The 14,206-nt window shown below is 29.6% G+C and overlaps 3 protein-coding genes across 9 annotated transcripts in view; 1 reads left to right on the forward strand and 2 right to left on the reverse strand.

Annotated features, from left to right (window-relative positions):
* Positions 1 to 6,922, reverse strand: part of LOC107438478 (5-taurinomethyluridine-[tRNA] synthase subunit MTO1, mitochondrial) — a 28,178-nt gene extending 21,256 nt beyond the window's left edge. The window contains exons 1-2 of one of the 2 annotated variants that reach the window (XM_043054205.3): positions 6,749 to 6,922; positions 3,877 to 4,009 (exon numbers count right to left, since the gene is read on the reverse strand). Coding sequence is in view for 1 of the 2 variants with exons in the window: in XM_043054204.3 (XP_042910138.2) it covers positions 103 to 304 (202 nt within the window). In the remaining variant the exon portion in view is untranslated. Of the gene's footprint in view, positions 1 to 102; positions 807 to 3,876; positions 4,010 to 6,748 lie in introns of those variants that run through there. The other variant, XM_043054204.3, reaches the window with a different exon arrangement.
* Positions 2,103 to 14,206, forward strand: part of LOC107438488 (uncharacterized) — a 34,878-nt gene continuing 22,774 nt past the window's right edge. The window contains exons 1-4 of one of the 6 annotated variants that reach the window (XM_043054210.3): positions 7,942 to 8,060; positions 8,149 to 8,326; positions 8,434 to 8,492; positions 10,119 to 10,178. In XM_043054210.3, the coding sequence (XP_042910144.2) occupies positions 8,478 to 8,492; positions 10,119 to 10,178 (75 nt within the window). In that variant the 5' untranslated portion in view covers positions 7,942 to 8,060; positions 8,149 to 8,326; positions 8,434 to 8,477. Of the gene's footprint in view, positions 2,212 to 7,079; positions 7,346 to 7,941; positions 8,061 to 8,148; positions 8,327 to 8,433; positions 8,493 to 10,118; positions 10,179 to 14,206 lie in introns of those variants that run through there. The other 5 variants (XM_087156974.1, XM_087156975.1, XM_071177263.2 and 2 more) reach the window with 5 other exon arrangements.
* On the reverse strand, positions 11,373 to 13,286 carry LOC147814835 (speckle-type POZ protein-like). The gene has a single exon (XM_087156972.1). The coding sequence runs from the start codon at positions 13,224 to 13,226 to the stop codon at positions 11,730 to 11,732; it is 1,497 nt and encodes a 498-aa protein (XP_087013098.1). The 5' UTR covers positions 13,227 to 13,286; the 3' UTR covers positions 11,373 to 11,729.

Below are 14,206 nucleotides of genomic sequence, written 5' to 3' on the forward strand. Positions count from 1 at the left end.
ACAGAAAAAATCTCATCTTAGGTTCCCGCCTTTTAAGGTTATTTTTTTCACTTTTCAGAATAAAGTTATTACTTAATGCTTGTAGAAAAAAGTATTACGTACCAATTGTTTCTAACTTTTGAGTGAGAAGAAGAGTTTTACACCCCATACGTGATGCTGCTGCGGCTGCTTCAGTTCCCGCATGCCCTCCACCCACAATTATCACATCATAATTAGAATTCCCTGAGCTTGAAAAATATGAAGAAATGTTGAAATATTTTAAAAATCTTCGCCGACAGCAATAGCTGAGACGGCGGAAATCCATAGCCTTAACACAGCGTTATAGTCAGTAAAAAAAATTAATGCACAAAATCCAGTTTATACAACAAAAATTCGAGATATAAACTAGATTTGTCACTAATTGTATATAGTCCTAGATAGAAATTAGAACTTAATTTATGTTATGATCAGACTCTGATTAAGATCTTGCATAGATTGAGTATTGAGTAAAGTAAAGTGCGGCGTGCTCTCTGCTTTCGCTTATAGCACTGCGTTTCAATAGGTAAGGCTTAATTTAGCCTATCAAGATTTATTTGAGCTCTGAGGCTCTTCTTCAAATACAACATGCTACCACGGAATCCAACAGGGAACTCATCATAGATTGATGTTGATATTTGATTGATTGATGATCGAGGACCACTTGTTGTAAAGCTGGTGTAAATCATGAGTGATCCAAAAGTGAAAACAGTCTTCAAAGGGTTATTTACACTGAAATCATTTGCCTTCATGCGCATGCCCTTGTTGTTCTTGCTGCTTTGATCCAAGAGTGACCATTCTTGCTGCTTGTGAATCTGAAGGCAAAATAATTGGGGGGAAATCGTATGCAGTGAGGGTGATCCTTAAAATAATAATGAATATGCTCACACAAACACACACAGAAAAATAAATAAATAAAAGCGAGTATTTTAAAAAACTAATGAGTGAATTTTCGCATACCTGAACTCAATTTAATGGATTCGATTAATACGATAAATAATGTTATGAAATCATATGCAAAAACAAGCTTTCTTTGAATCGACGGATTTTTATTTTCGACCCTCAAAAATCATGGGAAAACATCGATATTTAGGAAATATGGTCCGAATGGTTTAGGCAGTAAGCTGTCAAAAACTTTTGAATTATTAATTACACAAATTTTTCATCAATTTTTTTTTAATTCTTGAGAAATAAAAATTTAAATATACGACTTCTTTGAGATGGTGAAATGCGCAAAAAGTGAAGTTGACAAAGAGTCCAAAGTCTAAATACTTAGAAGAGTTAAGAGTCCGTTTTTAAGAAAGACCGCAATTCGTTTTTAATAAGCAAAAAATTTTATTAATGAAATAATTTTACTTGTGCTTTTTATATTTTTGTATGTGTACCGTGCGTACAACTATTACTTATTTCAATGAAAAAAAAAAGCAAAGTTTTATATTTAAAAGCATTTTTAAAATAATCAAATCTTTCTATGGATGGCTGAACTGAAAAGATGTAATTTTTCTGCCTTTTTAAAAATTTCATTTGCATATTATTTATATTTTGAATACAAACAAATTAAATGATAAAATGACTTAAAAAAATTATAAAACAACACAACAACGTTTCGATGGGTTAGCCCGAAAAAATAATTCGACGTTAGCCCATCACGCGATCGGTTTGTTTATAAATTGAAATCCTTACAACTCTGTATCGCAAGGTCTGATTTCAAAAATTTTTTTGCATATGAAACAGAAATGTAGAAATATTTTAAAAATATGAAAAATCGAAATTTTGAAGGATTTTCCTCATTTTAAACGTCCAGTGTCCCCTTAAAAACAGCAGATGAAAAGTAGGGGAATTATTATTGTGATTCGAAAAAACCAACGACATTTCATCATTTTGTACTGTTGTTTCTTAAGCAACTTGCCAATGCCAGCAAGTCTGTTTAGGAAAATCAAGAGAATTTAAGGCAGAAGATGCGTTTCTTATTTTTCAGTGGTGCCGTCTATGGCCAAGAACATGACTTTAGCCACTCACACCCCGTTTATAGAGTGGACCCATTCATACATCCATTGACAGATCGTAATTTTTATCTGGACCGGAGAACGATCAGTCTAGCATTTAGTACCTTCAGAAGTATGTTATGTTATAGGAACATGGAGGGCTTTGTTACCCAACAGATTCAACGTACACCAGTCACCATTTACTATACGAGTAAGTTTTCGGCCGGTGGGGATCAAACCTACGACCTCTTGGACATGGGCCCTACCCACCAGGAGATCCCGGCCATTATTTTGTACTATTAAACAATATTAGTTAAAAATGACACTAGTATTAAGCGGATCATCGCCCATAAAAATATGTTTTCTTTCCCTATACCATCACATTTTTGTGTACGAAGGATTACTGTAAGATATTATCATTTGTTATTAAATATTGTCTAAAGTTACAAATTGAGATTTGCGGTAACACCCTTACCAATTAGATCTTTCTTTCAAAATTTTCAAGAACTATTTAGAAAATTACTAGAAGCTTTTTTAATTTTAAAAACATTCAAATCGAACTTTTTAAATAGTTAAAAAGTACGATTCATTAAAAGTTTTAAATTTAATTCAAAAAATGTTTCCCACGCATTCGCAGTATGAATAAACTACTTTAAGTGCTCATATCTTGCGTATTTAATAATAAAAAAAAATTCTAACTTTAAAACGATAATTTTGTTATTAATTCAAAAGTGTTCCATCTTTTCTTAAATTTTATTAAATATTTTTTAAATCCTAAATCAGATCTTTCTTTCAAAAACTACTTCGAAAATTACTTGAAGCTTTTTTAATTTTCAAAACATTCAAATCGAACTCTTTTCAATAATTAAGAAGTACGATTCACCAAAAAGTTATGATTTTTTTAAAAAAATGTTTCTCGCGCATTCGCAGTATGCATAAACTACTTTAAGTGCTCATATCTTGTGCATTTATAAAATTTTTTTTTTAATTATTTCTTTGTAATGGCAATTTTGTTATTAATTCAAAAGTGCTCCATTTTTTTAAAAAAAAATTAAATATTTTTGAAATTCAACATTCTACAACCTATGAGCAATTCGTTTTTTTTCTTAATACTACAATTTTAAAAATAACTAAAATAAAAGTCCTGATGGAAATTTTTTTTGACTCAAAATTTCAGGAATGTCAATAAACTATAAAAAAGTACTAAGCTTCAGGAATTAAAAACGAGAAAATATTACGAGTGTAATTACTACAATATTATGATAGCTGCCGTTTATTTATTTTTTTGGTATTTAGATATTTCTTCGTAGTTGTAACGATAAAAAGTGATTTCACGATTGTAAGAATGAGTATTTTTAACTGTACAAATATTTAATAGTTTTAAATCTATACCGTCCTTAAAAAACTTCCAACGCTTTTTGAGAAAATTTCTTCTGATGGTAGCTAAGTTTCTGTTTAAATGTCTTAGCTTTGTTAATTTGAGTTAAATTTATTTTTCACACCACTGCATGTTACTAGTTCGAAATTTTATACGAATACCATTTTATTCGAGCCCTCTTTAAATGTTAACAAAATAACAAGAAATTCTGAAAGCTTTAGTTTTTGATTGTCTACGGCTCTTTAAAATATTTCTTGAAAAGCGTAGTAATTTGCAGCATGGAGAATATTGTTAGGGCTTTTATGTATTTATTAGAATTATTTATATCTAGTGGCGGTCAAAGTCATTATAAATCAACAAGATATAAATATTTATATATTTTTTTTACCACTTAAGAAATAAAAAGAAAATCTTTAGTGAAAATGAAGAGATTTGGCAGCTAAGTATTACACTGGGGAACACATTTCTTGTTGTATTTATTCAACTACTTGTTCTTACCTTGTTCGGAAAGCAACAGATTTCTTTTTCTTTCTTTCAAATATTCTCAGTTCAGTTTATTCCTTTGTCTGAATGTTCTAGTTCAGAGGTTACCAACTGGCGGCCCACGAAGTCTTTTTTTGTGGCCTGTGAACTGAAATACATTATTTGTTGTTTTCTAGCGAACAATTTTAGTAAAAAATCTATATGGGCGTAAAATACTTTTCTTTCGTTTAAAAAAACCTAATTTCTTCGTTTCCGTAAAATTTAACATACCAACGGCGCAAAAAAATTTCTTTCTCAGATTTTGCATCCTGGAAAATATTTATTCAAATCTAAAAATAATCGTGTATGTTGCTCTATTTTTTTTTTTTTTTGTATTTTGTGAATATAATTTAGCATGTGTGCATCCGAAATTTTCTCGAAGAAATTCCCCCAATTTAACTTTTTCAAACCACTCAAATTATTTACATTTTTAAATTTTAAAACGCATAAAATAGGGAGCGAATATCATGTTTTATTTAAATTTCTTGAATATGAGCGGAAAAGAAAAAAAAATTAATTTCAGATGCTCGAGAAATTTTTTTTGGGTTGCTATAATTCCTAATAAGTCGGAAAAAATGTTAATTTATCACAGAATTAAATTTAAAAGAAAAAAAAAATCTTGTCACCAAGTTTCTGACTAAGAGATGATAAAATGATACCTCTAACAAGCATTATTTGTAATGTTTGTTATTTTTTTTTACATTAAAAAAACCTTGATAAAAATATGACAGTAATATTTAATGTTATTTCAAACATAAATGAGTCCTATATAAAATTTTGATAAAGTTGCCATTTGACTGGTGTTTTTAATTGCGGCCCCGGCCATTAAATTGGAAACCCCTGTTCTAGTTCATAAAGAACGTATAGTTTTACTTTGAAAATTAACACTTAACACAGAAATATGTGACTTTAACGTATCGCATCATAAACTGAAACCAGGGCAGTAGCGAACGATACATTTTTGGGTTGGCAAAATCACCAGACTCTAATACACTTTAAACCCAACTAAGTTTTCAGTTTAAAAACAAAATCTTTGAGATTTTTCATTTTTTTAACCTTTTATTATTAATTAATATTTTTTTATAATTTATTTCAAACAATATATTACTATTAGTAATAAAAAAATATTTGGTTTGAAACTCCCGGTCCCTTGTAATCACGTAAAAACTTCCGAGCATTTTTGCGTAAAACTAATACATCAATAAGTAAATAGTAAAAAAATTTTTTTTATATATTTATTTAAATAAATACTTTGTGTTTTCAATAAATTAAAAATCAATGTGATCTGAAGAATTAAATTTTAATAGGGGGGGGGGGGAGAAAGAACTTCTTGCCCTCTGAGCGGGATTTGAACCCACAGTCATTGGTTTCGCAGCCAGGCATGCTCACCGTTCGGCCACCTGGCCTGCGATGGGGGTAAAAATGATCAGAAACAAAGTTCGACAGAAAAAAAAAATTACCTATTTACCTGTTACCAGGCGGACTATCGTTTTTTTTTTTTTTTTTTTTTTTTTTTCATACAGCTTTGACCGGGAAAAGTGAAAAGAAATTCGTCCGTAGGCAAAATATTTTTTTAATCGGTCTCCCTGCTAATTAAACAAAATTTCAGAAACAAAAGCTGGCTGGAAAAAAAATCAAGAGGTTCATCTGCCTATAGGCCGAATAGAGTATTCCTCCGTAACTTTGGATGGGCAGACTAACTTCTCTGCCCCCTCCCTCGATACGCCTCCGACTGAATTGTATTATCGCCTTCATTCTACCACTCCCTACGTAGCAGAGAAGTGAGGACGCGTAATATTCAATCAAGGGAATTTTTAAAAAAATCCTCCTTAGGAATAAATTATTAAATTGCATGAAAACTGTAGCTTGTAGAGAAAAATTCGAAAATATATGAGATCCGTTGAAAAACCTCACGAAACAAAAAATTCGAGTGTTATTGTTGAATGAAAGTTTGATGCATCGAGCAAAAGCCTACAATTTTTTCTTTTCTATTTGGAGACAGAAATTTGCACTATGTTCGATACGCTGATTTCAAACTTTCGAAGTTTTCTACTATCAACTATCATATGCATTAGGAGATTTGTAATAATTAACTGTATGTTAACAAAAAAAAGTGTTTTCTACATGATATTTTCAAAAAGATTTTGTCAATATTGGCACTTCAAAGTCTTTTCAAATACAGAAATTATTTTTCTTTATTGTTCTAATTTTTGGTTTTATCGTAGCTACGAGCTAATTATACTAGCGATCTCATTGTAAATACGTCTTTTTGTATAATATATGTGACTTTGAACATTCCTCTGCAATAATTATTTATCATATTTAGTTAGATATATGAGCCCGCATGTTTAATTAAATTGTTTTATTAAAAATTATTAAGGTCTTCCGTTTTTTATTTTGCGCATTCTCCCAGTTTCTCTGTATAAAAACACTGAAAAAAGAAAGGACTATCATTCTTAAACACAAATATTTGAGTCTTTGCGATTTAAAAAAAAAAGCAAAACAAACAAACAAAGAATTGCTATAAGTGGGGAGAGATAGCTCGCTGATTGGAAAATTCTCTAGCCAAATTCACAGGAAATTCTCTAAAATTTTTATATTTTCTCTAAAAATATAAATTTTTTTCTGTTTAGGAAAAAAAAAAACCATAAACATGGAGGAAAATACAAAAAACTAAATTGAGAGTTGGACTGTAAATTACAGAGGCATTAAGCTTAGGTTAAGTATAGTTCTTACATTGCAGGAATAACACCATAAAAAACTATATTCACATTGAGAAATATATCAAACAAAAAATTTAGGGGGAAAAATTAAAATTTTTAGATGATTTAGAAAGTTCTAAACATACCCTTAGAAGTTTCGATATTCTTTACCTAATGCGTTACAGAATTGCTAAAAAAACAGGAAAAGGTAACAATTTATTCTAAATTATCACATTCTTTTTTTGTGCTCATACGTAGAAGAAAGGAACATTCATAAATTATCCACTTAGTAAGCTTTCCTCCAATTCATCCATTTTGTATAAACTATTTTGGAATTGTTTGAGAACTATATATGCTCTTATATTCTTCTTGTTTTTCAAAACAAATTAGTTTTGTTCTTCAACATTATGATCACGTGCTCTCAGCTGAGTACCGGAGTTGGGAAGAATGAAAGTTGTTCACACAAAGAGAGGTTTACCTGATTTATAAAAAAAATGTGAACAGTGTTTTTCATTCTACTTCATCAGGGTCGGTAGTAATTACCAGCTTGAATGAGAATCGCAAGTTATAAATAGGATGCTTTTGAAATTCGAAACCAAACTGAAATCGAAGCAGACGAATTTAATGGAAAAAATCGTTTCTTTCCCGAATTGATTTCTTGTCTCGGATGAAAATGCCTTGGGAGATTCAAGTAGTAACTTCGGTTACTCTTTTGGCTTTTCTTCAAGGTCAGAGGGTATCAGGTTCGAATCTCAATTTTTCCTTTCTACTCTTTTTTTTTTAATTGAAGCTTTTTTATATGAGGATAAAGCTATGAGTTTTATTTTGGTCTTAACAACAGAAATAAAATTCTCGAATGAAAGCCATTTTTTAATAACTACTCTGCAAATTTTTGTTAAAGTAAATTTTAAATCGAACGTCATGACTGTTTATTAACTGGGATGTTTCCACATTGGCACCTTTTAGCGCCAACTACAATTGGCAAAAAACCAAAGAGATTCATAATTTTCAAAATTAAAAAAGAAAAATTGTAGAGAATTTCCCGAGGAGCTAATTTAAAATCCAGCGATCTTTAAAGACTAGTTCTTTTTTTCGGAGATTTTCCTCTTGGTCGTAGTTAGTCGCAATTATAATGTTAACTTTTATTTCTTTTGAAATTTATTGCTTGAACTAAAAAAGAATAAGTTTTTTCCCCCTTCATTTCAGGAAATACCAAACATGAGGACGAGTCGTTAAAGGCGGCGGGATTGGAAAATCGCGATTAGACGGACCTGGGCTCTCGTTCACAGGGAAAAAAAAAAAAAAAACAGTATCTGGTTCATGCGAGCTCGCATTCATAACATTTTTATTAACTTTTTTACAAGTTTTAAACAAAGGTTTCGTTCTATTATTAAATATAAAATTTATAAGGTTTAAAAATTTAAACGATCTGCTTCCTTTGTTCGATGCATTTGCTTTGTGAGTGTAATGTTGGAGTTACTGTTGATTTTGCTTTTCTCACAGGTTGGCGATAGAAATGTTTTAATTTTCTAATTCTCTTGTTTAGACACCAAAGGCCGAGTACGAGAATGCAACATTTGGCCTTTTTGCAACGCATATTTTAGACAGACTCGGTCTCCAAGTAACCAACTGTAGCAGAATTCATACCAACCATCCACTGTTGAGATTCAAGCCTGTATCACACCGTTGGGATGCGAACGCTCTATCCCCTAAATCACCATTAGGTTCTCAACTAAATTTTGAAGAAAAGAAATGAAATTATCATTTACTTTTAAAGTTTTCTTAAGTGTTTTATAAATTTTTTTTCTCCTTTTCTCAATTTTAATTTCAGGTGTTAGCCAGGAATCAACCTACGTGATAGAATGCATACGAGATATGATTCCAACACAGGTGAGTTATAAAATTTTTTAGATCACTTTTTATGAAAGGAAAAGATTAAATAATTATGGGAATTTATTAGTCCTTAATGCCTGGGGAAGTAATTCAAGTTTTCTTCCCACCAAACTTAAGCTTTTATTTTCATGCAAAGAAAAACTGTTGAATTTTTATATCAAGTATAAAAAGAAAATATAAATTTTTTTAGAGTAAATTTATTAATATATTATTATTTGTTGATTGTAATTAAAATATTTTTATGAAAAGAAAATATTACATGATGATTGGAATCCTTAATGGTTTAGAAGTATTTCAAGTTTTATTTCCACCTGGATTAAGCTATTTTTTTATGCAAAGAAAAATTTGCATTTTTATATCTAGTATAGAAAAGAAAATATTAATTTCTTTAGGGAAAATTTATTATTTTTTATAATTAAGTAAAAATATTATTTGTCAAATAAGCTATAATTAAATTCCATTGTAAATATGACAACAAAAAGAGAGTTAAAATTAGTCAAATGAGCTTTTTCCTAACATTACGTGAAATTAGATCTTCGCCATCTTGGATTTCGCGTAAAATTTCTAATTTTTGTTTCTCGATATTTTTTTGTATTTAAAATTTTGATGATACAGTATTATTAGACAGTACAATACCTTTCTAAAAAGTAGGAAATAAAGAGTTCGCTTTAGTGGATTAGAACTAATAGCGCTTCATAATTTTTAGATAAAATTTATCTCTAAAGTCTGCGATATGTGATTTTGAATGTCTTTTAAAACCACATAGTTTCTCAGTATTTAGATTTCTTAAAATCTATTTTTATTACAGTTTAAAATGATGAAAAATTCCATTAACCTTAACATTACAAAAAAGATCTAAAAACAGGCAACTGTATGCTATTTAACTACTTGTCAAAAACTGCTGATTGTAGAATTGTATTGACATAATTTTCTCAAAAAATGAAAAAATAAAATAACATCTAAAATTCCGCACTCTTTATATTTTAAATTGTGATTAGGCGGCCTTGTATTCAACAAGTATCGACATGCCGACTTGTATTACATCAAAAAATAGAGTAACTATCCATCATCAGTTTATTTGTAAAAATTAAATAAAGAGTATTAAAAGCATATTTAGAATATCCCCCTCTCTCCTTTCCTTTGACTGTCGAGTTCGATAGGGTAAGGAAGGGCCTCTTAACATATCATGCCACATATTTGGCGACATTAGTCGTTAACGGTTAATGTATTATACAATAATGTAATTGATTGTGACTGAAATAGAATAGTAACAGAAATGAAAAAAATTATAACGATGGACATATTAGAATTTCTTTTAAGAAATTCGAAAAGTTGCTGGTTTACTTGATATTATTGTTGTTGTTCGTAAAGTGACGACTTTTTAACTGATTTCTTTAAAACTTTTAACAGCTATTCATGGAACATATTTAAAAGATTAACTTAATGCGAAATGAACATAACATCTGGAATTATATTAACTAGATTCTTATATTTGTTACATTTATCACTAATCGCTTACTTTTTCATATTAAGTATTTTTTTAATCTTCTAAAATTATTTTAAAGTTATTTAATTCTCTATTCTAAAAAGAAGTATCGCTAGTTAAGACTATCTTCTTTGCAGGTATACAATGAATGTTGCCACCGGGAAAATAATTGCACAATAGTCAGACAGCAAAACAGAGTATGTATTGTTTTCACTCTCTATTATCTATATTTTATTATTCTGAAAATAAATTAACTAGAAACACTTAATGAGAAAAAAAACTAGTCTCAAATATAAAGGATTTAAAACATTTGTTTAAATATGCTATTATAAGCAAAGGAAACTATTATAAGTGTTTCTACTATAATGTTATATGTTTCTAATATAAGCAGAAATCACTGAACGTTTACTTAAAAGGTGAGATGAAGCATCTAGTAATTAATTAAATGCGCAAAAAGGTGAAATGAAGCAATTAGTAATTAATTAAATGCGTGTTTAAAATTCGTATTTCCTACCAAAATATCGGAATTTTTATAATCACGTGGGAATGCATAGCAATAACTTCCAAAAAGATGGTTGAAAAGTAACTTAAAAATAAGGAAACTCAAAAAGTGATGAATTATATGAACGATTAACTCACAAGTCGTATGCATCAGGAAAAATAACATAGAAACAACTTAGCTTTGCTATAGAATCTGTGCAAATTTAGCGTGATAAAAAGTGATGACTCAAATGTGCGGTTCAAAATTTTCCACTAATAAAAAATAGTCCCCTCAAAAAACCATTTATTTTGTGTGTTTAGAACATTACATCAACAGTCAGGGGGGCTGCAGGCAATACACCCCTAATTTAAATCAACAGGACACTTCAGAAATTTCAGTTTATAATAATTAAAATATTATTACAAATAAATCAAAACAATTCATTTCTAGCTATATTATTGCATTAAAAAGTTTTAATACAAGCAAATGTATGATACAAATGGTAGGACTGAAAAACAAGGTAAGAAAAACCACAAATATTTCAACACTATTTTTTCTGTAAAATTTAAAAAAAGTCTTTTTTCAATAACTACAATGAACTTTCGCTTTGTTTCTAGTTTATAATTTGAATAATTCCTAAGAAATATGAGATTTTTAATATGCAATTTCGGAAAATCAAAACTTATCAACAATATATAATAAATGCTTCAAAAATTTTTTAATCAATTATTTCTTTACCAAAACGTGATTAATCGATGAGTAATTATCATTATTATTTTTGAAAAGAAATTAGTAGAATATAAAGAATAAAATATAATAATTTTAAAATATAAAACAATATATTTATAATAAAATATTTATAATAAATTTGAAAATGCTTTGAAAATTTTTAAAAAAATTTTTTCTTTAAAAACACGTGATTAATCAATGAGAAATTATTATTATTTTTGAAAAGAAATTAGTTGAATGTAAAGAATAAAATATGATTTTATAATTCAACAATATATTTATAACAAATTTGAAATGCTTTGAAAAATTTTTAAGCAATTATTTCTTCATAAAAAAAACGTGATTAATCAATGAGTAATTATAATTATTATTTTTGAAAAGAAGTTAGCGATCGCGACTTAAGCAGTTTTTAATCAACGAACTGCAGTTTTTAATTACCTGTTACAACTGTAAATGAAATTTTAGTTTCGTAATTCCTTAATTACTAGAAATTGACAGTTTGATTTATGTTAAAGGAAAAAGTAAAACTTACAAAAATTTATTTGTATTTTGTTATCAAGTTAGTAGACAACTTGGTAAAGATATCAGTTGCTAATTCAACATTTTCTTTGATCCACGGTCTCCAGTTAGGATTGATCAAAATTTTAGCAGCGTTAGATACTATAAAATCAAGCGCATAGGACTTCAAACGCTCGCAGTTAACAGAATCGGCAATGGTGATAATTTCACACGCGTTTTCAACAGACAAAACAGATATCAAATAGGAAACACACTCGTTTACCAACGATGACACTTGGTATTTATCAGCAGCAAACAATAACTTTTTGGCACTTTCATATTCCATTCTATCCACAGTTTCAGTGTATAGAAATTTGAGAAAGGTTTTCATAGTTTTTGCATCTATATCAGTTACATTGACTATGCCAGTTTCGTTTTCCAACAAGTTTTGATCAAGCATAGCTTCGAATACCGGTGATCGCACTCTTAAGACGAGTTTATGGGCAGGAAATTCCTCTTCTTGCACTAGAATAGTTACATCAAAATATTTTTTATTTATATAGATACTTCGAAAATCATTCTGCATGGCAGAAATAGGGCTGACTTTAGGTATTGCAATTGCACAAGGACAGGTAAAAGAGGATTCGAGATGTAATTTTTGAATACCGTTAAAAGATATCCTTTTGTTTGAGACGTAAATTTCGAACATCAATTTGAATTCTGCTTTAATTGAATCGAGTTTACAAGTTTCTAAAAGATTCTTTGTTACGAAATCTGGAAACTTCCATGTTTCCGCATCTTTAAACAAATGTCCGGCACGCTTAGAAGTGATTTTACATCCTTTTTTATCCCAAAGAGTTATTTTAAACATTACTGGCTGAGATAAATCAGACTGGTGTTCTTTTAGATGAATTAAAAATTGTAAACCGCCCAACAAAGAAGTCAAAGTGATTTCAAATTTGAATAAATCGTTGATTGGGAAAAACACACTTTCAGAATATTCCAATAATAAAGGCGCTGTAATATCCCATTCAAACAGGCGTCGTTCTACGTCAAGTAAAGTACACGCTTCTGTTTTAAATATTCCTTGTTTTTTGAACTTATCGCACTTAATTTTGCATTGTAGAGTTAAGACATCTTCGTCCCAACCGTCCATTTCCGTATTCAATTCATCTATTGTCATATATCTGCGCATTCCCATCCATGGTGTTTCTTCAGAAAACACATTATTTTCAAATCTGTAACTCTTTAATTTGTTACCCACCATGTCCACTATATCTAAACTGAAATCAATGGGGGGAGTTTCAGTTATTTTAACATCTGTTTGCCGCCAATCTAAATAATACGACACAAAGTGTTCATTTTTCTGCAGTAAAGCGCTACCTTTAGGACAAAATGCTAGATTCCATTTACATCCAACTAAATTTTCCACAGCAAAAAAAGGACTGTCGATATACGCACCTCTTTTTAGATAGCAGGACGAATAATTTTTAATTCTCCAGGTAAAAATATATTCACCTTTATCTTCAATCGACATTCTCAGTTGCACTAACTAACTGAATTAAGAGAATTATCTGTAACTCTTTTTTAAACGCGAAAGAGAAATAACCTTTTCCTTGATAATCAAATGTTTTCTCGAGTCACGTGACAGCCAAAGTCAACCTTGGCTGTCACTGACTTCGTCACTGACTTTAAAGATATACCGTTATCTAAAATTTGTTTTCGATAGAATATTAAAAAGAGACTAACCCGTCTACATATCTACGAAGAATCGAACAAAAGACATTGAATATTTTTCAATTTTTTTTCTTCTTCATACATATTTTGAACAATGTTCATAATAATTTGTTGAAATTAAATTAAAAAAATACCATTCATTAATATATTAAACTAGGAGGCTGCGCCCCCTGCTCGCTGGTGCTCACCAATCCCCGGAACTGCCTCCGCATCCGATGCTCGCTTTGCTCGCTCATTGGATACGTTCGTACCGTCTAGCTTTTGTATACTTTTTTGAACACTGAAGTTCCGAAAACTTTTCACTGTAGAAGATTCTAAGCCTGTGCATTTCAATATTAATTTGAAATTGCAAACAGTTCACATATTTTACTTAATCACACTATTCTAAATTTCAGTTGTTGAGAAAAGTAACTGTTGTAAGTTTTGTTTTAAAGTCTTTCCCACCAGAGGGCTAAGCCATGTGTTGTAAAACAATATGAAATAGTAGTCTGCCACTGAACGCCGGATGTAAAGCATCGGCTTTAATGAAGATAATTTTGAATTTTTAATTCTCAGAAGGGCGCCATCCTAATAATATGGAATTTGTAAAATAAATGTATATATTTTTGATTGTTGATGAAGCCCATCATTTTGCTTTTTCATCTGTGTTCAGAAGCAGAACAACTTTAAGTTTTTTATTTTATCACAAAAATATAAAATGTATAAAAAACAAAGAAAAGAGTAAGAAAATGAGTATGGTCATAGAAAAAGTTAAAATTATAATATAGTATTTGTCAGTTA

Source organism: Parasteatoda tepidariorum, chromosome 2 (assembly GCF_982258835.1).
Source record: "Parasteatoda tepidariorum strain Cologne lab strain chromosome 2, Ptep-v5.0, whole genome shotgun sequence".
Taxonomy (NCBI): Eukaryota; Metazoa; Arthropoda; class Arachnida; order Araneae; family Theridiidae; genus Parasteatoda; species Parasteatoda tepidariorum.